Genomic DNA, 24,844 nt, shown 5'->3' with positions numbered 1-24,844 from the left:
AAGTAGCCTCATTTGGGAATAATGATAATTGTCCCATTATTTCCAGAGGGCAGTAGGGAGTGTTGCAGTTCTTCCAAGCCTACAGCAAGACTGGAGTGTCTTGCACAGCCAGTGTGACCCAGAAGTTTCTCTGGCAGGACCTTGCCATCCAGGCGCTCTGCAGAGCTCCACACTCGTGTAGCAGCGCTGCCCTGCAGCAGCCAGTGAGGGCAGAGTGCCTGGACCCTTCAGGTAGACAGATAATGAGCTCTGCTCCTCTTCCATGTAATATATTGCCAGTTTGCTATGTAGTTTTCTCATGCTAATTGCCTGTAGATCCACTACACCACTAGTGGCATGTAGATCCACTTACACCACTATTCTTGTAACTTAGTGAAGCTGCGAGTTTAGCCAGGTAAGATAATTTTTTTTTTTTTTTTTTTTTTTGCTGCTTGTTGTGTAATTACTGTAAATGGTCATGAATGATTAGGAAGTTTCCTTGCAATGTAGCACCCATTGAATGCAACATCCAACTGCTACATGGAAATAATGTTGTTGTGTTAGGAAAAAAATCATCTTATAGAGATTGTAAATTGCTTTTTACTTGATTATCTTGAGAAGACTGTAATTACCAAAATTGTTTTCCAGGGCAACTGTTATTATGTGGTTGGCTTTTTGGCAGTTTTCTATTACTGTGGCATTAACAGGCTGAATCAGCAGCAGATGTGAACACATTTCAGTGACTTCCACAAACCTGAGTTTTCAGAGCTAGCTGTTTAATACACTGCTCAATAGAATTTCAAATGTTTTGAATTTGGGGCATTTTTCTTTGCTGAAATGATTGATGAGACTAATTTTAAATCTAGAAGTTGTCATTCTGTGACTGCTTAACAAGGACAAATTATTTTTGTCTAAGTTGGAGGAAGAGTGTCTAAGAAGCAGGAAAAATAGTTAATAACAGACATGCCACAGCTGCTGTGTGGGTGTTGTAAGATGAGTAAGTATACAGAATGCAGGTGTATACACTTGTTAAATAGCTTTTTTGGGTGGGTTTTTTTTGTTGTTGTTGTTGCTGTTAGTGTATGACAGTTTAACAGGAGAATGTTTTCCATGCTACACTTTTTACACTTTTAAAGTTTCCAGTTTGGTGATAATTCTGTAGAGAGAATGTGTGATGAAGAACATTAAAATTATATTGAAGACTTGGGCAATTGAAACAAATTCATTTGGTTTCAGAGGATGGTTCCCAAAAAACCCAAGCAATGCAACCCAAAATGACAGAAAAGCCTCAAGTAGAACAAAAAGCTCTCTAAAAAAAACCCCAACAATGCAGAAAGAGCCCCCAAAGGCAGGAAATACATGGCTTGGAATGAGATAGCAGTTTTTCCTGATGTTTGCTTGGTGTGGGAACTGCTTGGAGGGCAGGAGTGTTCAGCTTGCGGGGGTGTTTGGGAGTCCCCTCCCGTCCCGGGCTGTGGGGTGAGCGCTCTGTGCCCGGGGCAGCCTCCAGGGGTTGGCAGGAGCCTGGCTGGTGCTCTTCTCTTTGGGACACTGCTCCTTCCTTCTCCCTCAGCTGCTCCTGTGCCAGCTGCTGTTCTTCCATTTCTGTAATTGTTAAAAGGAGTGATGTTTCTGTGATTTTTACTGTTACCATTATTGGTGTCCTGAGAATGTCATGTGTGTTTAGCAAGCCTTCCAAAGATTGCTGCAGCCCCAACCACTTCCTGCTTCCTCCTATTCCATTCCTTTCTCCCCCTGGCCTGATGGTGGGAACATGAAGCTGAATGTGTGGCTGGAGTGATGGTTCCCTCTGCTGCCATGTTGATGTGCTCCTTCCCATGTTTCCCTTAGCTGTGAAGGACAGGAGCTGTTGCTGGTCCCTGTGTCCCTCCTGCTGGGTTCCCAGTGCCTGTGTGCTGAGGCTCTGGGCCTGGCTGCTGCTCTCAGTCCCACAGCCAGCTCGAGGAGGGACGTCTGCATCTCTGCTCTTACTCCAATCCTGCTCTGAGTGGGCCACCAACTTCAAATCCACTCTGGGAGGACATCAAGGAAACTTACTTTTAAAATATACAGTTACACAACTCATCTCACATTCCTGCTGAAAGAAATTTATATTAGAAATGTTGGAACTTTTTCCCTGAGCAAGAATAATGTCTTCAATATTGTGCAAAAATTGACTATTATAATGAAATACAAAAGATTTGTTCCCTTTCAGGTGGCAGTTATGCTTCTTAGTTTTGAAGATCAGGTCTCTGAAGGATTGCACTTTTTAAAAATTCTGTTCACTTTTCAGAAACTATGTTCTAATAATAATCTAAAAAGTAAATTGATTAGGTAGTCATTGAGTGTGATTTATCATTTTAACAGTGAGGTATTGTCTTACAAAAAAAGTTTTAATGCTGCATTAATATGTCATAAGAATGATCTAGAAGAAAGGAAACATTTCAGAAAGGTTATTTTCATGTTAAATAAACTTTGCAAGACAAAAGAACTCTACTGCAGTTTTTATATAAATGGAATTCACAGTCCTGAAACTATAAGATGATATGTTTCAGCAACCCGAGAAATTACAACACTCATCCAGAATTGTAAGTGAAAAGTACTATAAATACTTGTAAGCCTTGGGATTTGTGAGTGTGCTGCAAACAAAAGACTTGAGACGGTAATGAGAGGAAAGTAATTACATTGAAACTAATTGGGCAATACTTAGCTAGTCAATGAAAGAAATGTCTAAGCCAACTCTTAAAAGAGCAGATCCAGAAATATAAAAGAAGACTGTTGATGTTTATGTTGTGGTCATTTATTCACATTTTTGCAAAGGCTTATGTAGTACTTCCCACTTGGCCTGAGAAGATTTCTGATTTAATCTGTGTTTAATCAGATTGTGACACTGTAAAACTATGGGATCATTGGCAATGTGGGATTCATCTCAGAGTGGCTGCTCATGAGAAGCTCACAGTAGCACCAAGTCATGATGCTTGAGCATCCAGCCCTTGCTGGACACATGAAGCTAAGTTTCTGTATGAAATGGGGGAAAAATAAGTATTTAAGTCCTACATGTGAGAAATTACTTGGTCTTGGGAAATCTGGTACTGCACAAGCTGACTTTCTTAGCCTCGTTTTGCTAATGGGGCCTTCCTAGGTGAAATCTAAAATACTGCATTATTTTCTGGGAGTAGTTTCAGTGCTGGGTGCTGACCTCTGTTCCTGTCTACCAAATGTTATTTTCTTCTTTGACACACAGCTGGAGAGACAAAAAGAGTCTTGTGCAGAGAGAGATGGGCCAGAGAATCTGAGCTTTCTGTGTTCTGTCACTTGGGGGTGTTGGAATGCCTTTCTTCTCCTGGGCAGGAGGGGCTGCTGTGTCACCTGTCAAATCCCATGCCCTGAGAAGATCTCGGGCTGCCCAAGACACGATGACTGTGTGTAGTGCTCTGCCATACCTGCTCATAGCTCTGCCATACCTGCTGTTCCTTCTGCTTGGCGCCTTTAGGGAGTCCCCTACCTCTTCCCTGTCACCCTGATTCTTGAGTTTTCTAAAGCCTTCTGAGTTTACATTCTATTGGGAAACTTTCCCACACAGTTTCTGTAAATAACATGTTGTTTTGCATTCCTTCATGGGGGTGGAGAGACTTGATGTACTAGTGGTTTGTCCAATGTCTTTGGAGAGGTGGCCCATTCACTCTCCAATCCACTGTCACCTTTGGAGAAGTATAAAAGTTAGAGTCAGAAAATAAACTTTCTCTTTTACCTTGAAAAGTGGCAGGTGGCTCGCGTTGTGCTTTCTCGTGTCCTATAGCGACATTTCCCTTCATTTAGCATCCCTGCTCTGTAACTTAGTTTTCATCCATGTTCTCTTCCTCCTCAGTCTGTTCTCTGCAAGTACCTTTCCCCTCAAATTTTGCTTCCTGTAATATGATTTGGATGCAAGGTCTGACAGTCAGTCTCTTATTCTTGAGAGCATGTGGAGAGTGTGTGAGGGCTGGAGGAAATCCCTTTTTTAGGCAGTCTGGTGAATGAAGAAGCTGCTGCTGTGTGATGTGCCCACATGGGTGTGGAGCCTTTCCTCCCCCAGGCTCAGCAGGGAGGTGCTGTGCCCCAGAGCTGCCAGGGCTGCAGGAGGGAGCAGCACAGGGGCTTTTGCAGGCACCTGATGGAGCACTCCACAGCAATGGCCAACGTTTTGCCAGGAGACTGTAAATCACCAGGTGAGGAGTAAGAAATGTGCCTACTGGTGGTGAGTAGGCTTTGGTGAGATGTAGACAGAAAAAATAGAAGAGAAAAAATAGAAGCGAAAAAAAAATCCATCAGGCCTCCAAAGACTTTAATGTGGCAATTACAGAGAATTGCTTTAATTCTGTACAATTTTGCTTCAATTCTGTGCAAAATAGCCAAGCTTTGCACTGAGTGAGTAATTGGAAGAATAGTATGTGATTGCTTCAATACCAAGGCTTATAATTAGCAGGGAGGAATAACTTACTTTCTTTAAGAAGAGTTTTTAAAACCAATTTAGAGAAAATTGCTTTTTCACATTGAGTTTGTGACACAGAGTTAAAGTTAAGAAGTATTCTCAGTTGGACAACCAAATAGGGAAGAGCTGGGGATACTGTTTCTGCTCCTTCACCTGTCAGAGCAGTCCCTCAGGACCATGGATCCTGAGTTTTCTTCTCTCTGACCATTACTTTGTAATGTTTTGTGCTTTATATTTATTATTGCTATTTCAACTTCACGTGATATCAAAGGAACCAAATCTTAAATCAATTGTTCCAAAATAACCCACAAATAGTGTATTTTCTCCAGAAAATACTGCTCAGGCTTTATTAAGATGGGGAGAATGCTTTCCATAGCCTTTAACCTGAAAGTGCTTGAACCCATGTTTTCTCTGAACAAAAAACCCCATCAAATAAGGAAAAATCAACTGCCCTTTTCAAAGATCTGATGTGAGAAATTTTAGCCCAACCTATTAATTTATCCAAATTAGGAACTGGTGAAAGCAGGGGTTTTGTAATGGAAAATGTTACACAAGTCAGTGCAAAGTAAGCCAATTTTTTTCAGACTTATTTTCTCACCTGCAATTTTTTCTTTATTAAGTTTCTCCAAACTTTACTGGAACTTGAAGTTCTGTGTGGAGAGGGGATGGGGGAGAGATCTATTAAAATAATGTCATGTGAGGTAATACTTACAAACAGGTTTTGTTTTTAGTGTTGTGTGTCTGACACAGGACTAAAGCTGAATTCTGACCAGACTGAAGGGCTTTTATGTGACTGAACCTCTGATAGGGCGTTCGGTTTGGAAAATGGAAATTATGTATTGAAACTTCTGACTTTCTGCAACAAAAATTGTAATGAAATGCCTTATTTCAGACCAGTATACTTCAGCTGGATTTTTTCATGGGACTTGAACACCTTATTTCTTACCTATTTAGAGATCAAGGAAACAGCATTTACCTACTTTACTGCTACATAAAAAATGCACTTTGGGGAGACCTGGAAGTCATTGAGTCAATTAAAACTGTAAAAGTTCGATCAGTTCAACTATAAAAATTTGAAGCTGACTTATAATTTAAATTGGAGGTTTAAACCACTGTTAACAGACAATAGTCTCTTAATAAATGTACCAGGCAATGCAGTCCCATACTGATCTCAGTCCTGGAGCTGTTTGTAATGTCTTCAGCAAATCTGAATCCTTGTGGCTCCATGGATTTTGAAATGACTTGTGTTAGTAAGGATGTTAATAGAGATTGTGGGGTGTGTGTGTTTGTTTGTTTCAGTAAAAACAACTGTTACAGTGTCTGTTGTCTGGAAAATGTCAGAAGTTCTTCCCCTTTGCTGATTTGTGTGCACAAGCTGATGGAAGGTACTTCCTTAGTGAAAAATTCAGATCTGCTTCATCCCTAAACAATCCCTTGTTTTGTGTCCACAAATTAGCAACCATTTATAGCTCTTGAGTGGATATGTGAATTTGGGACCCAGAACTTTGAAATGTTTCCATAAAATGAATGACGTTGTGCACTTTGTAGATAGCAGTTACAGTTGATTCCATTTTTACAGGTGCTGTTATGTATTTACAGTGTATTGGGTCAAACTCTCGGGCAGGTCACTGTGCTGTGAAGGGGTTACAGGCTGCTCTGAGGCATCAGGAGCAGTAGGACTGTGGGACATGGTGCCTGTCAGTACTGTTGGTCAGGATGCAACCTGAGAAAAATCCAACTGTGTAAACCTTTGCCTGTAAGATTTGCTGCTGTGGCTTTGTGTGGCATGTGCCTGCTGTGTAGTGTAAACATCTCATCAGAGTGCTGCCCTTTTCTCATCTTCTCAAAGCATTTGCTATGTAAAACATAAGCTAATCCTCAGCTTGTTACGTGTTTATTTTACCAAACTCTTTTGGCGTTTATACTTTTTGAATTGAGTTTAACAGTGGTAAGAATTAAATGGTGTTCTGCACTGATGTGCCACCAGGTGTTGGGGAGGGTAGATAAATATGATTAAGAACCACAATGGTACAGCCAGGACGAATATAACGCCCCCTACTGGCTGGACAATTACCCTCACCTACAGCGGGGTCCAAAAGCCGAATGGACTCTTCCATGTCACCCCCCAGAATGTATGGTTCACCCCACATCTGTAACCCTCCCCTGAAACATCAGGTGCCTGTGACCCCATTGGCCCAGGTCCTGTTCCAGCCCACCCTGGAGCCCCCCTTGATAAGGGGTCTCCAGGGGGCTGGACGCCCTCTTGGATCTTCCCTTGCCCTCCTGGAGAGTCCTCCGGGAGTCCCTGCTCCCTTGTTGTCTCTCCCCTCCCCCATCACCCGAGGCCCAGCCACGTGCTGTGTCTGGCAGCTCGAGGCAGAGCCTCAATGTATCCTGAATAAACCTCATCCCCCAAGAGCACCACAGAGATCTCGCCTGAATCTGTCCGTGGAATACAAATACACGTCGTTACAGACTGGCGCCCATCGTCGAATACGAACCCACGGTGACCTGCAACTGCACCCGTCTGGATGCTTTCCAGCTTTTCTACCTGTAGGACACCTTTCCATGGACACTAACTAAATAACCAGGTATTTCCTCGCCATCGTAATCGCGAGCACGGCATTCTGCTGCTAGGCAGTAACGAACCGGAGCTCTTTAAAAAGTCCCGAAGCCGTCGTACAGCTCAGCGACTCGTTACATAGTAGCGAGCTATTAGAGCCCTTATACGACTTCTGGCCATTATTCTCCGAGCACAAGAGATCGCCGCGATTCCGCGGCGACCCAAGGCTTTGTGACGAGACTTGCCGCACCACGTGGCCACGTACACAAAGCACAGGCGAGCACTGCTGAGCACTGCCCGCGCTGAAGCTCTGGAAAAAACCCCGCGGTGACCTCAGCACCGACTGCAGTAAACGTCGGACCCTGACAGAGGATCCCGCTCCTGCGACATCGAGGTGAGCCACACTGGTTTAAAAATGGGACAGTCCCACTCTGCAGCTGATAGAGATCTCTATAAGCAACTTAACCACTTATTACGTAGCCATAATAGTAATTTGCCTAAAAAAGAGCTACGAAAACTCCTAGAATGGATCTTACTTAAGTTCCCATATGCCGAGCGCTCTGCTGTGTTTTGTGGAGACTTTTGGGAGTCCGTGGGACATACACTGTTTAACGACATTTCACTGCGGGACCCCTATGCTTGCGACTTATTTCCTGCTTATAAAGTGTTAGCAGAACTCTGCGCTTCTCAAAAGCCGCAGATAGCAGCCAAACCGCTCCCTGCCGTGGCTCAACTATCTTCGCCGGACTGCCCCCCCACCCCGCGCTGCGGCGAGAATGCCGGCGAAGCTGCTGGCGACTCGCCGGTTTCTGAGCGAGCGGCGCTCCCTGCCGCAGCCGCCCCCCCCCCACCCCGCAACCCAGAACCCGCCCTTGCAGCCACCTCCTCCCCCCCAAACCACTCCGCGGGCCCCGCCTCCCCCCCGCCCGGCCCCCCAGCATTGCCTGTCCCGGCTATGATGGCTACTATAGCCGAACTTTTACAACATCAAACAACAGCTATTTTACAAGCACAAACCCAGTCAATGGCTATTTTACAAGCACAATTTCAAGCGTCAGCTGCGATTTTGCAAAAGCTGCAGACGCTCGCCTCCGCAGCCGCCCCCCCGACCCGCCCGGAAGTCCCCTGGTCCGGCGAACACGCCGGCCAGGCGCCGGCCCTGGGCTGGGCGGCCCCCACTCCCGGGGCCACGCCCTCCCTCCCGCGCGGCCCTAACCCCGCCCCCGCGGCCACGCCCTCCCTCCCCCGCAGTCCGGACCCCGCCCCCACTCCCGGGGCCGCCGCCCCCCTCCCCCTCGGCCCAGACCCCGCCCCTGCAGCCGCGGCACCGCCCGTCCTTCCCAGGGACGCCCCGGCTCCCGGCGCAGCACCCCCGCTGCCCGCCCGCCTCCTGCACTCGCGGCCGGACCCCCCGGCAGACGCAAACCCGACGCCCCCACCCCCCCATCCCCCCGCGGCGCCGCAGCCCCTGCCTCTGGCTACAGAACCCCGGAACCCCCCAACGCCGGCACCACTTCCTGGTTTGCCGAAACCATCATCATATCCCTCCGCATCTCTCCCTCCGCCGGATCTTCAGACTGCCACAGCACCCAAAGCCACATATACAAAAAATCCTTCCGAAAATGCCAGCCCCCCACAAGTGCTGCTGCCCACGACCTCCACCCCCCCTGCTCCTCTGCCTCATCTGGCAGCAGCCCCTGCCTCCCACACTACCAGCTTCTCACCACACCCTGACGGAGACACCATGCCTCGACAAGGTGAACGCAACAATGTTACTGCAGCTTCTACAAACAAAGAACAGACAGAGAACTATGTTACCCCTGCAAACTCTAACCTTTCTATCCCAGTCTCACCAAATTCTCAACAAAGTGCCAGCAATCTTCAACTGAAAAACTGCCCTGAAATCAAATATAATAGCTGCAATGACAACAGTCTGCACCCCCAAGCCTTGCAAGTGCTACACAGCCAGCGAACAGCTGTCCCCTCTCAGGAAGTGAAAGAAGTCCTACCAGTACTCAAGGACAGTGGTATCTCCTTTTCCTATCTCACACCACAGTTAAAAACTACCATAGAAAATACACGCCAAACCCTAAAACGAATCTTACTTCTAAAGGAAGGGCGAGTAGATCAGGCTACACCTCAAAAGAGGTTGAATAAGGCTCTATATGCTCACAATTTTCTAAGTAGCTCTGCAGGAGAGCCTCGTCTCCAAATTTATAGACATTTCCTGAACACAAAAAAAGTAAAAATAAAAGGGTACCCCCCAGCTTTACCCAAAATCTTAAATTCAGGACATATACAAAGTCCACACAGTCTTCTAACGTGGGGGAAAGGTTTTTCTTGTGTTTCCACAGGTGGACAACTCAAGTTGGTCCCAGGAAAGAATGTAAAGCCTTACCACGCATCGAAATCTGCTGACACCCCCACACCAGACAGTTCCTCTACAAGCACAAGCCAAGAAGCCAGCACCCAGACCTGAACCACGCTGCGTCATCGAGAGAAAAATGGACTTTCTATCGTTTAATGCGTGCATATTGTTTTTGTTCTTCTGTTTCAGTTTTTATATTGAAGTTTTACTTATAATTCAACCAAAGACAAATGCCGAGTAGCTTTAGCCAAGCCTGCAAGCTCTAAGACCACCTATATATCTAACACAAACCCTAACAAACCTTTTTCAACCCGTTTAATTATAAGACCTTTTTCAAAAAATTCTGACAATGCCTCCCCTACTATAATCAGTGATTTAATAACAATAAAGCCATCTCAGCTACACAGTTGACTTAATGGTTCGAAACTTGCACCTTGGCTAAAGGAACTCTGTAAAATAAGCTTGACTGTTTCAGTAGCAATAAGTATAGTTCTAGTAACAATACCCTGTACACCTCCAAGTGTGCAGAAAATAGTTGTTAAATCAATATTTAATATTTCAAATGGTTCAGTGAAAAAGGGGGAGATGTTTGGAAGGGTAGATAAATATGATTAAGAACCACAATGGTACAGCCAGGACGAATATAACGCCCCCTACTGGCTGGACAATTACCCTCACCTACAGCGGGGTCCAAAAGCCGAATGGATTCTCCCATGTCACCCCCCAGAATGTATGGTTCACCCCACATCTGTAACCCTCCCCTGAACCATCAGGTGCCTGTGACCCCATTGGCCCAGGTCCTGTTCCAGCCCACCCTGGAGCCCCCTTTGATAAAGGCTCTCCGGGGGGCTGGACGCCCTCTTGGATCTTCCCCTCTCCTCCTGGAGAGTCCTCCGGGAGTCCCTGCTCCCTTGTTGTCTCTCCCCTCCCCCATCACCCGAGGCCCAGCCACGTGCTGTGTCTGGCAGCTCGAGGCAGAGCCTCAATGTATCCTGAATAAACCTCTTCCCCCAAGAGCAACCAAAGAGATCTCGCTTGAATTTGTCCGTGGAATACAAATACACGTCGTTACAACCAGGGAAGATGAATAAAATTTCTTATCTAAATGGCATCTATGTAAGGATAATTTCTAATTTTAATAGGAATGTTAAAAGGAAGAAATCAAGTTCTGTATTTGCAGCATTTCTTGACAGATAGTGATGCTATAAATTATACAGTTGTTCTTCCTCTGTATGGATTTTGTAGTACTCACAGCAATTTATAGGTCTAGAGTGCAGCTGCTGGAAGTAATTTATTCTCAGTTCTGTATTAAATCTATCACATATAATACATTAACATTCAGTTCAGAGCTCAAGGGCTTAATGGCTGCTTCTTTCTCTCTCTGAGTTTCTGTTCTGATGGTGTTTGCAAGGTATGCAGAAAACAAAATTAAAAAACTTAAATTGATATACAGGAAAAAAAAGGGGGATTGTCCATGATAAATACTTGAAAGCAGCTCATTTTGCAGTTTCAGCTGAGCAGTGAAAACAAACCCTGCTGTTAACATTGCTGAAATTGGTAATGCTAATAAGCTTGTTTTGATGGATTAGCACTTCAGTGGTGTTTGCTTGAGTGACGCTCTTTACACACGTCAATCGGACGTGTCTGCGAGTTGGAGACACTTAATATTCCCTGCAGTTCGGTTTGGGTTCATCTTAGGCTCTAGGAGGCTGTCACTGATTTACTTGATTCAGCCTGTTTTAGTTGTGGGTTTTTTTTTAATTAGGAAAAAGAAAAGTACATTATTTTAAATATTTCTGAGTTTGACAGAAGAATTGGGGTAAAGGCCACCAAGATTTATTGAGCATATAATCTGTGAGGAAAGAGCAGGTGGAACAGACTGCCTTATATAAGTGCTGTACCTGTTTATTGCTGGTGATTTCCCATCTTTCATAATAAGACAATAAATGTAGGAAAACTGCTTGTTCTGCTTGAAATGAAGAGAAACTTGTACCTGGGGGAACTTGAGCTGATACTGGAGAAGAGATCCTGAGCTTTTTGTGGCAGATGTAATATATTCTGGCATGATCAATTACATGAAAAGATGACTTGAACAGGCTAAATGTGTAAGAGTTGTTTGTTGTCTGTTAAACTGTATCAGTGAAATTGGTTGTGGACCCTGTATGAAGTGATCTGCCAGCAGTAATAATTTACTTAGGCTGTTTGTAGGTAGCCTAGTACCACTAAGGCAGAGAATGAAACAAGTTTTCAATCCAGTAAACGTCCCCAAATCCCTTCTAATTCTAAAACCTCAGAAAAGAAGCAAGTAAAATAATCACATATGGTGTTATGAGAGCTTAATAAAATCATGGGAAAAATAGTTGTGGAATAAGGCCATTCTGCTGCATTTTTCAGTGAGTCATCTTCCATTGAAAAAAGTCCAGGCCAGAACATTTCCTGAAAGCTTTAACAGCTTAGTTAAAGCTTCCAGATGTGATAAGACCTTCTGAAGGTTCCTACCTTCTGAGCTCTCTCCTTGATGAATGATTCCTGCTCTAGTTCTAGGCAAGCTCGCTGGTGACAAATGTGACTGTAGCTGTACTAGGTGAAGAACTTTGTGAGCTAATACATTAATTCTTATAGGGATAAAACTGCTTTGCTACCTTCCCAAATCAGCTACTTCATCTAGGAGACTGCAGGGTAACAGCAGGGTATTGGAGTGCAGGACCAGACCCTGAAATAGCAGATAGAGAAGTGGCAGCAAGGATTGCTCCATCATCAGTAAATGGGGTGGAAGTTGCCAGAGCATGGGGGAGACAGAGTATTGTGCAGTAGTTGCAATGTGATGCAACCAAATCATCAAAAGAAACTGCATCCTTCCCTGTCTGAATAACAAATTCCTGGAAGACTTCAGTAAATTGCAAGAGCAGAGGTGTTATCCAGTCATGGCTTTGAATGAGGTAACTTTGCTGTTCTGTGGTATTTTATATCATTCCTGTATGATGAGTAGTAAATAAGTATTGATACAGAGAGCGAGTCCTGCTGGGAACCTCAGTCCTGTGAATCCCTTCCCTGCCTGCTCTCAGTTATGGTTTCATAAAGACTGCTGCGTTGCCTTAGAGACTGAGGGTATTACTGAAGGCTTAGGCTTATGGTAACACTGATATGCATTTGTACTATAACACTTGATATTTTGTGTATTCATGCATGTGATGCAAACTGCCTACAGTTTTGGCCATACAGTCTGTATCCTGTGTGTGCATATGGTGTTTCTGTGCCCTGTACATGCTGTAGTATAGTGATACCATGAGACACTAAGAACTGCCAATGATTTCTCATGTCATTAAAAATGAGTTTAGAGACCAGGTCAGGCTTTTGTATTAAAAAGTTGGCTTGGAATTCCTCACAGTCAAGCACATACTATGATCGTGCTTGGTAAGGATAGACTGAGTAGTGTTTAAATTGCTGTGAATGCATGTAAGGGAACCTTTGGTCAGTGCAGCACAGCTCTATCATCTAGTGGTGTTTCATTTGTGCTGACAAAGCCTTTATCCTGCCAGGTGTTTCCCCCACTGTTTATTTGTGTCACTTTTTTGTATATGTCATCAGTTCAGAGGTATTTAAAAGCCTTATGTGGAAGAAAGGAGCCACCAGGTCATGCTGTTTGCAACTTGGCAAATTGAGTATTTTGTAGAGCAGGCAGGGTCAGGTTTATGAAGCTGATACCAGGTGATCCCTGCTAATGGTAAATGCTTATCTGAAAAAGGTGCTGTGGGATGCTCCCTGAGGCAGGGCTTCAGCAGCCAGACATGGACATGGGCAGGAGCCGGGTGTAGCCAGGCTCAGCCACAGTCAGGTCCTCAGGGAGCTTTGGGGTGCTGAGGCAGCTCCCAGGAGAAGCTGGGAGGTCAGTCCATGGGTCAGGTGAGAGCCCAGGGCTGTCTCAGCAGTGCCCTGGTGACTGTGCCAGCTGGAGCTCAGGAGTCAGACTGGCAGGGGCAGCTGTGGCTGAGCTGCAGCGTGGTGCCCCTGTGGCATGGCTTGGAGAGGGACTGGAGGTGCCAGGAGCCTGGCACCCCTGTGGTGGGGCTTGGAGAGGGACTGGAGGTCCCAGGAGCCTGGTGCCCCTGTGGCGTGGCTTGGAGAGGGACTGGAGGTCCCAGGAGCCTGGCACTCATGTGTCATGGCTTGGAGAGGGACTGGAGGTGCCAGGAGCCCGGCGCACCCCTGTGGCATGGCTTGGAGAGGGACTGGAGGTCCCAGGAGCCTGGCAGCCCTGTGGTGGGGCTTGGAGAGGGACTGGAGGTCCCAGGAGCCTGGCACCCCTGTGGTGTGGCTTGGAGAGGGACTGGAGGTCCCAGGAGCCTGGCACACCCCTGTGGCATGGCTTGGAGAGGGACTGGAGGTCCCAGGAGCCTGGCACACCCCTGTGGCATGGCTTGGAGAGGGACTGGAGGTGCCAGGAGCCTGGCACTCATGTGGCATGGCTTGGAGAGGGACTGGAGGTGCCAGGAGCCTGGCACCCCTGTGGCATGGCTTGGAGAGGGACTGGAGGTGCCAGGAGCCTGGCACCCCTGTGGCATGGCTTGGAGAGGGACTGGAGGTGCCAGGAGCCTGGCACTCATGTGGCATGGCTTGGAGAGGGACTGGAGGTCCCAGGAGCCTGGCACTCATGTGTCATGGCGTGGAGAGGGACTGGAGGTGCCAGGAGCCTGGCACACCCCTGTGGCATGGCTTGGAGAGGGACTGGAGGTGCCAGGCCGTGTGGCACTGGGGCTGCAGGGCCCTGGCTGGGTGTGGGTGTGGGTGCAGCTCCCAGCTGAGGCTGGGCAGAGCCCTGAGGGGTGGAAGCTCTCACAGGTGTGTAAACAAGCGTTCCCTTGGCAGAAGTGACACAGCTGAGGGAGAGCTCCTGTCAGTGTCACCCCGAGGCGTTTTTCACTTGCTTTTGTTGGTGAGATACTTTCTCCCACTGAAAAGGACGACAATACTTACGAAATTTATTATCTGGAGCCTTGCCCAGATGAACAGTGCATGAATGCACTTGGAAGAGTTTGAGCTTTATTATGTCTTTGAATCAGCAGCTACGCACGATTTGGCAGTCACTTCTGACTGAAAGCTGAATGCTATAGCCCAGGTTTAAGCTGTGATATAAAACGAATGCTTTTGTCCCCTATTTCAATAGTAGCGTGAAATTGTGGAGGTTTGTGTGCCTGTGTTTTTCCTGGGTACAGAATTTGGTTCAGCAATATCTGTCTCTGCAGAGAGCAGGCTGGTACTGCAGTGCGCAGTGAAGCTGCAGCTGGTGCAGAATCCAGCAGTGTGATTTGTACCCACGGTGATCCCAGCCCCTGTGAGCTGTGCTGATGGGAATGCTCAGTGAACAGGAGCTGCCTTCTGGTGTATTGGGCTGTCAAACCTTAGATGTATGATTTGGGATAAAGAACAGGGGTTTTTTTTTCCTCCTTTTTTTTCTCCTTATTGTAGTAGTGCAGTCAAAGCTTAACAATGAAGGTACTTTTCAAATTCTTGAAAGTCTTCTTGTCCATTCACTGGGTTTAGGTGGAACAATCCAGAGCTGGAAATCTATGATTTTCCATTCATTTTCCATTCTTGTCATGGACAACCAGATACAAGGAAGACACAGCAGGACTGGGACAGCAGCCTGGGGAAATGTTACTATAGGATCTCTTGGATTGGCAGTGGCAGGAAATGGGATTGTCTTTAATCTCAGCTGGTCTCACATGACATAACTGATTTAGTGTGGAAGAACACATACTAGTGTGTGGACTATGTTCACTAGTCTAAAAAGAAGTTGGAATAAGAAGAAAGTGATAAACCATGAAGAAAAAATAAAATAGCCTGAAGTGCAGTAAAGTAGCTGGGTGAACTGCAGATATTTGTAGAGACTACCTTACCCCTTCAAAGAACTAGTTCATTATTCTGATAATCCACATGTGCAGAACTTTGATAGCAAATTCACTCAATCTTAGGGTTTTTTTTTTTTTTGGTCCATGTATGCAAAAGATTAGACTAAGATTATTACATATTTCTTTTTTTTTCACATGAAAAATCTCAAGGACTAATTTCTTCCTCAATATGGAAAGGAATAACGGTTCCACAGCTTCTTTGGGGGCTCACCAAGCTCACCAACAAAGCTAACCAACAAAGTAGTGATGAATTTCATAGGTCTGAGTATTTTTTTTAAATTTAACATGTGACTGAACAAAACTGGGGCTCTTGTAGGAGAATTTATCAATGCCATGACTCTGAATCTCTCTACAGTATTGTGTGAAACAAAAACATTAATTTACTGAAGGTTTCCAGAAATTGTCACTGGCTGCTCTTACTGACTTTGTGCTACTGGCTTGCCAGTTTTGGTTTTCTTATGAACATCTCAATCCTGGTTAGACAGGACTATTTTAGAGGGGAAAAGTAATTTTAAAATGCTTTTGGGTTTGAATGTTTGCATATGATGTGGCAGAGTAAGAAATCGTTCATAATAGAAGGCAGTTAGGCTGAAGTGTTGCATTGACTTTCCATCGTATCTCTGTGTCTGTGGCTTCCTTGTAGCACAGGAGAGAAGAGGGCAGTCTGCTGTCTCCTAATAATTGCAGGAAAGATAGATTCACTAATTAGAACCAGAGTCAGTGTTTAAATAACACTTCTTTTCTGAGCAAGTCCAGTGCACTGGACAAATTGCAGCTGCTTTACTGAGGTTGGACATGCAGTAGCATTTAGATTTGAGCACACTGGGCAATAAAATCATTCTTGCACAGTGGCAATTCATTTATATATTTGCTTATTAAAAATTTAAAAATACATTATGTGTTCATACACTGAAGAAAACAGTTTTCTGATTCATGATCAGTTAGTTAAACTATTGTCTACTCCTGCTTAAGACTACATCTCTTTCATTTCATTTTGTTTGCTCTTTTTTTTTTTTTTTTTTTTTTTTTTTTTTTTTTTGTTACTATAACCCCAAGATTTCTAAGTTAGCCTGAGGAAGTAAGATGCAATCCTATGTCCAATGCATATCTTGGAGTAAATGAGATTTTAAAAATACAGGACTGGTTCATTTAATATCAAATGCTCTTCAGTCATAAGCTTAAAGACTTCATGCAGTGAGAAGTGGATACTGGGATGCTTTTGTAAATAATGCATATAGAGCCTGATGCAATGCAAAGGAAAATAATTAGACTTCAGATTGCCTGTGGGGAGGCTGTGAGAAGTTTTGTATGCATTTACTTGTTCATTCTTCATTGTGCCTCTTCTCATCATTTGAATCTGGTGCCACAGGCTCAGATGTGCTATTTTCCCTATTTTATTTTTCCTCTGAATTTAACTGTCTCCTTCACCCAAGCCATTTCACAAGTATTTATTAGTTTTATTTTCAAAGGGACACGATGCAGAGGAAACAGGGGAAAATGTCTGTAGTAAAACAGGATGAGGCAGGAGGCTCCATACAGCCTGATGCCGACTCTGTGATTGTTCCAAAGTCTGTAATTTCAGCTGGCCAAATAGCAGTGCCATGATTGATTCCTGGAGCCAGTTCAGTTGGACTGGGGAGTTCTGGCAGCTGGGTGTCCCTTGTTTCTGCTGATGGGAGCTTTAGGGTTTCAAGGAGCTCTGGGTGGAGGAGGGAGGAACAAGATGGGTGTGATAAGATCCCCGAGGGCTTTAAGTGTGTAGGCAGTAGAGACAGAGGGGAAGCAGACCCCTCCAGCACCTCAAGGTGGCTTCTCTCAAGCAGGTTTTTTATTTCCACACCTTCCATGCTTCCCCTTTCTCGGGAGTGCAGGACTGGTGTCCCTGACCTGCTGTTCCTTTCTGCAGTGCATTCAAGACGGAGGCTGCTGGGGCAGGGAAACAAATAGAGGAAATTTGTTCAGATGCAACAACTGTGGAATGCCTTAACTCTGTGTGCACCTCTGTCCTTCTCTATTGCCACTGAAGAAAGACATGGCTAGGAGGAAAGACAGCTAATTTCCAGGGCAGTTTTCCTTTGAGAAAACAGTTTTCTCAGAGGAAAACTGCTTAAAAATGAACAAAACACAGACAGTTCATAGTTGTAAGACACACTAAAAATGGTGGTTGTTTTACACATACTTTGTTCATTTCTCTTGATGTAATGATGATTCAATTGTAACTATTGGTACAGTCTGTTTTCACAAGCTTTGATGAATTTAACTTGATGTTTCCTTAAGCAGAGTAGAGACAGAAATGAAAAAATGTTTATACGTGTCAGTTTTGGTGTGCTTTTGGAAATAAACAGCGTGTTCTTTTGCTGGCAGGATTTGAAATCTAGCAATCAGCGAGATGAAATTGCTGCAGCACGTGTATCCCTGAAGGAAAATTCTGCTTTCCTACATTCAATATGTTCAGCTTGTTTGGAACATTCAGATGTTGCATCCCTTACAGCCAGCAAGGATTCAATTTGCAATGAAATACAGAATGCTCTCAATGTAATTTCTAATGCTTCCCAAGGAGTTGGAAATAAAGTGGAGCAACCTCCATCTAGCACAGCTACTCTTGGAAGTGCACTTGATGAGCTTGAGGTATGTAAACATGTGACATGACAATATTTCTGGAAAAAAGTTTTTAAATTTTTTAATAACTCTTGGTATCATAAATGATGAGCCTAAAGGCATTAAAGACTGTTGCTCTGCTTAGTCCTAGTCTAAATAGTATCACTTGAAATTATTTCATTGAGATGGTTCATTGAAATTATTTCATTTTCTTCAGAGGAGTTTGGAATTAAAGCTTCATGTGTGTTCAGTATTTGGCACTCTTCGAACAGAGGGCAGAATTAGCTCCAGTTGTGTCACTTCTGCTTGAGACAGGGTTAACTCCAGTTGTGTCACTGCTGCTGGAGACAGAGTTAGCTCCAGCTGTGTCACTGCTGCTGGAGACAGAGTTAATTCCAGCTGTGTCCCTGCTGCTGGAGACAGAGTTAACTCCAGCTGTGTCACTGCTGCTGGAGACAGAGTTAGCTCCAGCTGTGTCACTGCTGCTGGAGACAGAGTTAACTCCAGCTGTGTCACTGCTGCTGGAGACAGAGTTAGCTCCAGCTGTGTCCCTGCTGCTGGAGACAGAGTTAGCTCCAGTTGTGTCACTGCTGCTGGAGACAGAGTTAGCTCCAGTTGTGTCACTGCTGCTGGAGACAGACACCTCCTGCAGGAAATGGGCAGAGCCCAGGAGTTCGGTTTGCCCAGAAGTGATTCTCACTGACAATGCCCTCTGCTGCATTTGAGCTGCTACCATGCAAGCTGAAGTCCTTATCTCCAGAATGTGTCAGTGGGATCATTCTGTAGTTTGTATAATCGAGCAGTTCAGAAACCTCATTACATTTGCTGCTTATCATTAAATAAAGTGGCATAGCTGATATGCTTTCACCACCACTGCATTTCTGCTTCCATTATTGAAACAAATACCTGGGGGAAGGCAGCACTTTTCCTATTCCTGACCTCATCTGAAGCTTTTCTGAGGAGTTTTTCCTTTTTCTCATGGCTGCTCTGGCTCTCACCAGTCATTTTCCATTGTCCTGCCACAAATGGTAAAAGACCTCCTGTAGGTGAGACTAGAGACCATGATCTTCATGGGGTGTAACTGATAGAGGCTCATATCAACAAAAGGAATGAATGTTTCTAAACACATTTGGAAATATGGGTGGTTTTGATTGTGAATTCATGGACTTAGCAGACCTCAGCATCCCAGTGCTAGGACTGTGATACATTTTCAGAATAACGTGCTAACTGATGTTAGGACTGATGATAGTAGATTTTTATCTAAAATTTTCGATGGAAGGTTAAAGAAATACATTGAAATATGACACAAATTTTGCAATGGCAGTTTATTGATCAGAAAAGGCCTCTCTGGCATGCTCGAAGTCAAATCAGACAGGTTTTTCCCCACAGAGGAACAGGCTACTATTGCACATTACGTGCCATCTCACAATGGGTTTTAAAATTACAGTTCCTAATCTCTTTTCCTAACAAATGGAAATAAAAAGAAACATGTAAGACTAATACATTACTTGTTACACTGTAACTGTAAATGACAAATGAGATTCCTTATATGAGAACCACTATTTACCTGGATTGCTTAAAAATGAAAAAAAAAGAAGAAATGTCAAAAGGAGTGCATTTTATTACTGCAGACAAATTAATCTTGACTCTATGTAAGCAGTACTATTTAAAAATGCAGTAACATTTATTATTTTTCTAAAATTTGAAATGTTTGGTAATCACAAAATGGGAAAAGTATTTTGAATTGGACTTGTTTTTGCTTGGAAGTGTAAGAACATAGAAGTCTGAGGGCTGTAAAAAACCATTTGTTTATCAAGTTGTGAATATATTTTTACCTAGGTAGCACAAATAGGAATCAAAGCTGTGTGAGTTAGATAAAGCACAATTTATAGAGCATTTAACTTCTGAAATGATTTTATGAGTTAGATGGTTACACTTCTCTTGCTTTACAGAAAGTTCTATTGGCTAAGGACCTGAAATAACCTTTGCTCTATCTTCTTGTTGCAAATACAGTGCCATGAAATAGATTGATGCAGTAAATAGTCTGGTGGGAACAAATCTCATTAAATGTTTATCATGTGGAAATGTATCTCGGAGCTTACCCAACAATCTAGTATCTAGATGTTTTGCAATATCATTCTTCCTTTGCCAGTGCTGGCACTGTGAAAGTTATTAAAGATTTATGGGTAAGGAAACCACCAGTAAAATTATAGCAGCTAACTCTTAAATCAGTAGATTTCTCTTAAAGGCTCCCTGTAACTACTGTGTAATTTGTAAATAAAAACAAAATTGTAACTTTAAAATTTACTTGCATATTAAGATCTGTGAAAAGAGCATGTTGGGTACAGGTTATCTAATGCCTGTCCCTGGTCTTTCATCTTGTGAATACTAAGAGATTTCTCACAAAACGATCCAGGTCCGGCATGCCTGCGTCTCTGCTGGCATGCTCAGCTGCTCTGTGGTCCTTGAGTGACCGTGGCCATCCAGCTGATGCCAAAAGGCTGTAAGTCACTCCAGAGCTTCACCAAATACAACCAAGTTTCTGCATACCAACGAGCCCTCTTTTTTTCCTGGATCACACCAGTGAGGGAGAAAACAGGGATCTAATCACTCCTCTTAAATGCCCCCTTATGCTTGAGTCTTTGAACTGCTTCAGAGTAGCTGACCACTGTTTAGCCTGTTCAGTCAAACCCACCAGAGACTGCTTCTTGTGTGTCTGGTGACTTCTCATTGAGTCTTTCCTGTGTTGATGTACTGATTATTAATAAGTAATGCAATTATTAGAATAATTTTATCTGTAGGGCAGAGTCTGAACTCATCTTTTCCTGGCTGTTTTTGCCTAGATTTTTTTATTCAGAGATGAACCATAGTAGCTTTTTTCCCAGTGCTATTTGTCCATCTTGGTGTAAACTTTCTCCACACTGTCTCCCAAAGGAGGATGTTTCTGTTTTGGGTCAGCTGAGATTTGAAGGCAGTCATTTTTCCAGCTAATTGTACAATTGGCTGTGGCCATCAGGTTTATCTTAGTCTTCCCCAGTCAATGAAGCTGCTTTTTCTGCAGCAGCACTTCAGTATTCTACCTGCCAGATGTGTTTTGCATTATGATGGAACCCTTTGTACAGCTTGGCATTGAGGGGCTGCTTGAGATGCAGGAGCTTGGAGGGAAGCTGATGCTGCAGTGAAGAGTGGCCATGTGGCACAGCTCGAGCAGATGTGAGGGACCCCAGAACACCTCTGGGAATGAGGGAGGCAGAGTTGCAAATCTCAAAAACAGAATTGTGACATAAGTCTCCTTGAGTCTCACTGTTTAAGCCTTTATCTTATGGTGTTCCAATGTAACACTTTAATTTCAAGCTTAAGCTATATAGTCCCTGAAATTGTCTTGTTAAAGCTAAACTGGAAAAAATAATTTAAATCCTCCAGTTTGCAGTTAGCCTGGCACATACTGGATAAGCACAGATAAGTTCTGATTTACCTAAATTCTGTATCAGGGTATCTGGCATAATTTTCTTCCTTAATAATTCTTCTGAAAGCTTGGAACCACCTATGGATATGATGTAAGAGGTGAACGGGTGTATGTGGAGTCTCGATTTGGCGATTGGGATCATAATGACACAGTTTTAGATGTTCAGTTACATTAACACGTGCCACACAAACGTAATTTATTTTATCAAGCCAAAAGAGTTGTCTGCTTTTGCTTACCCTACCTATTGAAAAGCAAAAGCACATTTATATTTATGTCCTTTGGAGAAATAATTGTTAAACAAAAGCTGCAGTTTTTATCTTTACCCATATGCAGCCCATTAAAAGTGGCAGCAGTGACTTTCTGCCACAGTGTGGGATTGATTAGACTAAAAATCAGCAGAATTAGACTGCTCATGTAATCTAACTCAACCTTCTCTGCTGTGAGCTAGCACTGCTGGCTCTAAGTTAAATCCAGAGGTTCTCCTGATCTCTAAAAGACTAAAGTTTATAGGCATTGAACCCCTCTTTGAAACAAAGCTTAAGCTCTGGTGTGATGCTCTGAATGCCAGAGAAAACCTGGGTTTGTCTGCAGATTACCTCCGTGTGTAGCCCCACTAGGGGAAAGGGGATCTGCCATGGTCAAAAGTGTTTTGGATGCTTCCAGTGGAAAGGGCTGCAGTGTGCAAGTAAAAAACAAAGCAGCAGCTTCATTGGACTGACTTGTTTTACCTGTGCTCCTCATTTTTTCCAGAATTTGATAGTCCTGGATCCTCTAGTAGTGAACAAAGAAAAGGTGAGGCCGTCCCTGGAGCAGCGGCTGGAGGCGATCATCAGCGGGGCAGCGCTGCTGGCCGACTCCTCGTGCACGCGGGACGCGCACCGCGAGCGCATCATCGCCGAGTGCAGCGCCATCCGCCAGGCCCTGCAGGAGCTGCTGGCCGAGTACCTGCGCTCCGTGAGTAACAAACACCGGGAAATTGAGTAGTGAACATGGGGTGCTGAGTAACAAACACGGGGAAACCGAGCTGTGAACATGGGGTGCTGAGTAATAAACACAGGGAAACCGAGCTGTGAACGCGGGGCGCTGAGTAACAAACACAGGGAAACTGAGCTGTGAACGTGGGGCACTGAGTAACAAACACAGGGAAACTGAGTCGTGAACGTGGGGCACTGAGTAACAAACACAGGGAAACCGAGTGGTGAACGCGGGGCACTGAGTAACAAACACAGGGAAACTGAGTCATGAACGTGGGGCACTGAGTAACAAACACAGGGAAACCGAGCTGTGAACATGGGGCACTGAGTAACAAACACGGGGAAACCGAGTGGTGAACCTGGGGCACTGAGTAACAAACATGGGGAAACTGAGTTGTGAACATGGGGTGCTGAGTAACAAACACAGGGAAACTGAGTAGTGAATGCGGGGCACTGAGTAACAAACACAGGGAAACTGAGTAGTGAATGCGGGGCACTGAGTAACAAACACAGGGAAACTGAGTCATGAACGTGGGACACTGAGTAACAAACACAGGGAAACTGAGCTGTGAACACGGGGCACTGAGTAACAAACACAGGGAAACTGAGTGGTGAACGTGGGGCACTGAGTAACAAACACAGGGAAACTGAATCGTGAACGTGGGCACTGAGTAACAAACACAGGGAAAATGAGTTGTGAACATGGGGCACTGAGTAACAAACACAGGGAAACTGAGTTGTGAACATGGGGCACTGAGTAATGAACTCGGGGCATTGAGTAACGAACACGGGGCATTGAGTAACAAATGCAGAGCAGCAGAATAGCAAACATGGGGCAATTGAGTAATGAACACAGGGCAGCTGAGTAACAAACACAGGGCAGCTAAGTAATGCAGGGCAACTGAGTAACAAATATGGGACAACTGAGCAATGAACACAGGGTGCTGAGTAACAAACAGGAGGTTCCTGAGTAAGGCACATGGGGTAACAGAGTAATGCACATGGGGCCACTGAGTACCAAATGCAGGCCACTAAGTAACAAACACAGGGCCACTGAGTAGCTGCTCGGGATGCCTCAGCACCTCCTGCTCTGGGAGCTTAGCATTTAACCAAGCATTAAAGTGCATTTTAACCTGCATTTTGTAACATGCTCTTTAGAAGGTTGAAGGGGATGCTTTTCTCTAGAAATCTAAGTAAAAACTAAATCCACGTCTCCAGAATGATGAATTGTATTATGTCGTGTATATAAAGTCTGTGGAAAATGCCACGCCACAGATAAAATATACATTTAGATTATTTTGTCCTTGTTGTGAGCCGTCACTGATTCAGAACAATCTTTCATATGACAGAAACAAGAATTTTTTCGTAATACCACTTCCTAGACAAGAGTTTGAAAATGTAATCACTGCTCCTGTAGAATGCAACAATTTAGATAATAATTTCTTAAAAGGTAAGCAATCTGTTAGTGTTGTTTTCAAGTAGGGTGTTGACACCAGAAGAGGTGAAGAGCACCAATTTACAAGTGTTAGAATGACTAAATTGCTATATTGGGAAGACAGGAGTGTTGGGTAAATCCAAAAATCTGGTTGTCTGACATGCTCGTAACCGTGAATTAGAAAAGGAACGTAGTTTGCATTTTAAAAGTGATTTTTCTTTTAGATTTGACAAATGGATTTGACACTTGTTACATCTGGCAGGTAAATGTTGAAACAGTGGAGACTCAATACTGTTAATATGGGTACACAATGTTAATCTCATGCTTTTTATCTGTAAACATTATCTGTAGGCATAATGTTCTTTTCTAAAGATACCTCAGGATGATTCATCGAGCATATTGAGGGAACAATTGTGTGATACAGATATTTGTTCCCTTTTTGGGAGGCTGAAATTCCTTTCTGTTCCGTAAGTCATGGCAGTTAACACAATCTAAAGCTGTTCTAATGAGACTGTTTACTTTGTCTTATTTTATTGTCCTTAGGATAACGTAGCGTAGGGACTAAAATAATTATGCGTATCAGATTTCTTTTTTCATCTCACAGATATTGTACGTTTTGATATTTCTCTTTGTTTATTAGAAGTGTGCCAATGCTTATTAAATTCTAGTTGTGTTTCAGGCCTTATACCAGTGCTATGAAAGCTTTACTCAGAATGCTATTGAATGCAGCCTTAATTTTTGAATCTTTCTGGAAGTGCTTTAGACATGGGTTAGATAGTGAGATTTCTTCAGCTTTTGGTTAACTTGAAATGTAAATCTTTGGTACATTGTTGTAGAAGATTTCTCTTGCAATATATGTTCTAGGGCAGGTCATGGTTTGCTGTTAAGTGGCTGAAAGTTTTATACAGGAAAGCATCCACCTTTAATGGTTAGACTTAATAATCTTGAAGGGCTTTTCCGACATAAATGACTCTATGATGCTATCCAGAGCACATGGCAGGATGCAGATGTGGTGACCAGCATCCCATATTAGTCCAGAAGATTTCTATGGGTTTGTCCAAAGAATGCTTTCCGATAAATC

General features: G+C 44.0%; 1 protein-coding gene and 1 long non-coding RNA gene across 4 annotated transcripts in view; both read left to right on the top strand.

The window, feature by feature from the left end:
• Positions 1-24,844, top strand: part of CTNNA3 (catenin alpha 3) — a 419,154-nt gene that overhangs the window by 71,777 nt on the left and 322,533 nt on the right. For both annotated transcript variants that reach the window (XM_072930782.1, XM_030275560.4), the window contains exons 6-7: positions 17,655-17,918; positions 22,105-22,308. In XM_072930782.1, coding sequence (XP_072786883.1) covers positions 17,655-17,918; positions 22,105-22,308 — 468 coding nt within the window. The remainder of the gene's footprint in view (positions 1-17,654; positions 17,919-22,104; positions 22,309-24,844) is intronic.
• On the top strand, positions 6,446-10,406 carry LOC140684405 (uncharacterized). 2 transcript variants are annotated; one of them, XR_012056628.1, is made up of 2 exons: positions 6,446-7,407; positions 9,368-10,406. It is a non-coding gene; the product is annotated as an uncharacterized lncRNA (long non-coding RNA). The 2 variants fall into 2 exon arrangements; XR_012056627.1 differs by having other exon boundaries at positions 9,347-10,406.

The sequence above is a fragment of the Taeniopygia guttata genome, chromosome 6, assembly GCF_048771995.1.
Source record: "Taeniopygia guttata chromosome 6, bTaeGut7.mat, whole genome shotgun sequence".
In the NCBI taxonomy this organism is placed as follows: Eukaryota; Metazoa; Chordata; class Aves; order Passeriformes; family Estrildidae; genus Taeniopygia; species Taeniopygia guttata.
The sequence above is the reverse complement of the archived record's forward strand: the minus strand, read 5'-3'. Positions and strand labels throughout refer to the sequence as shown.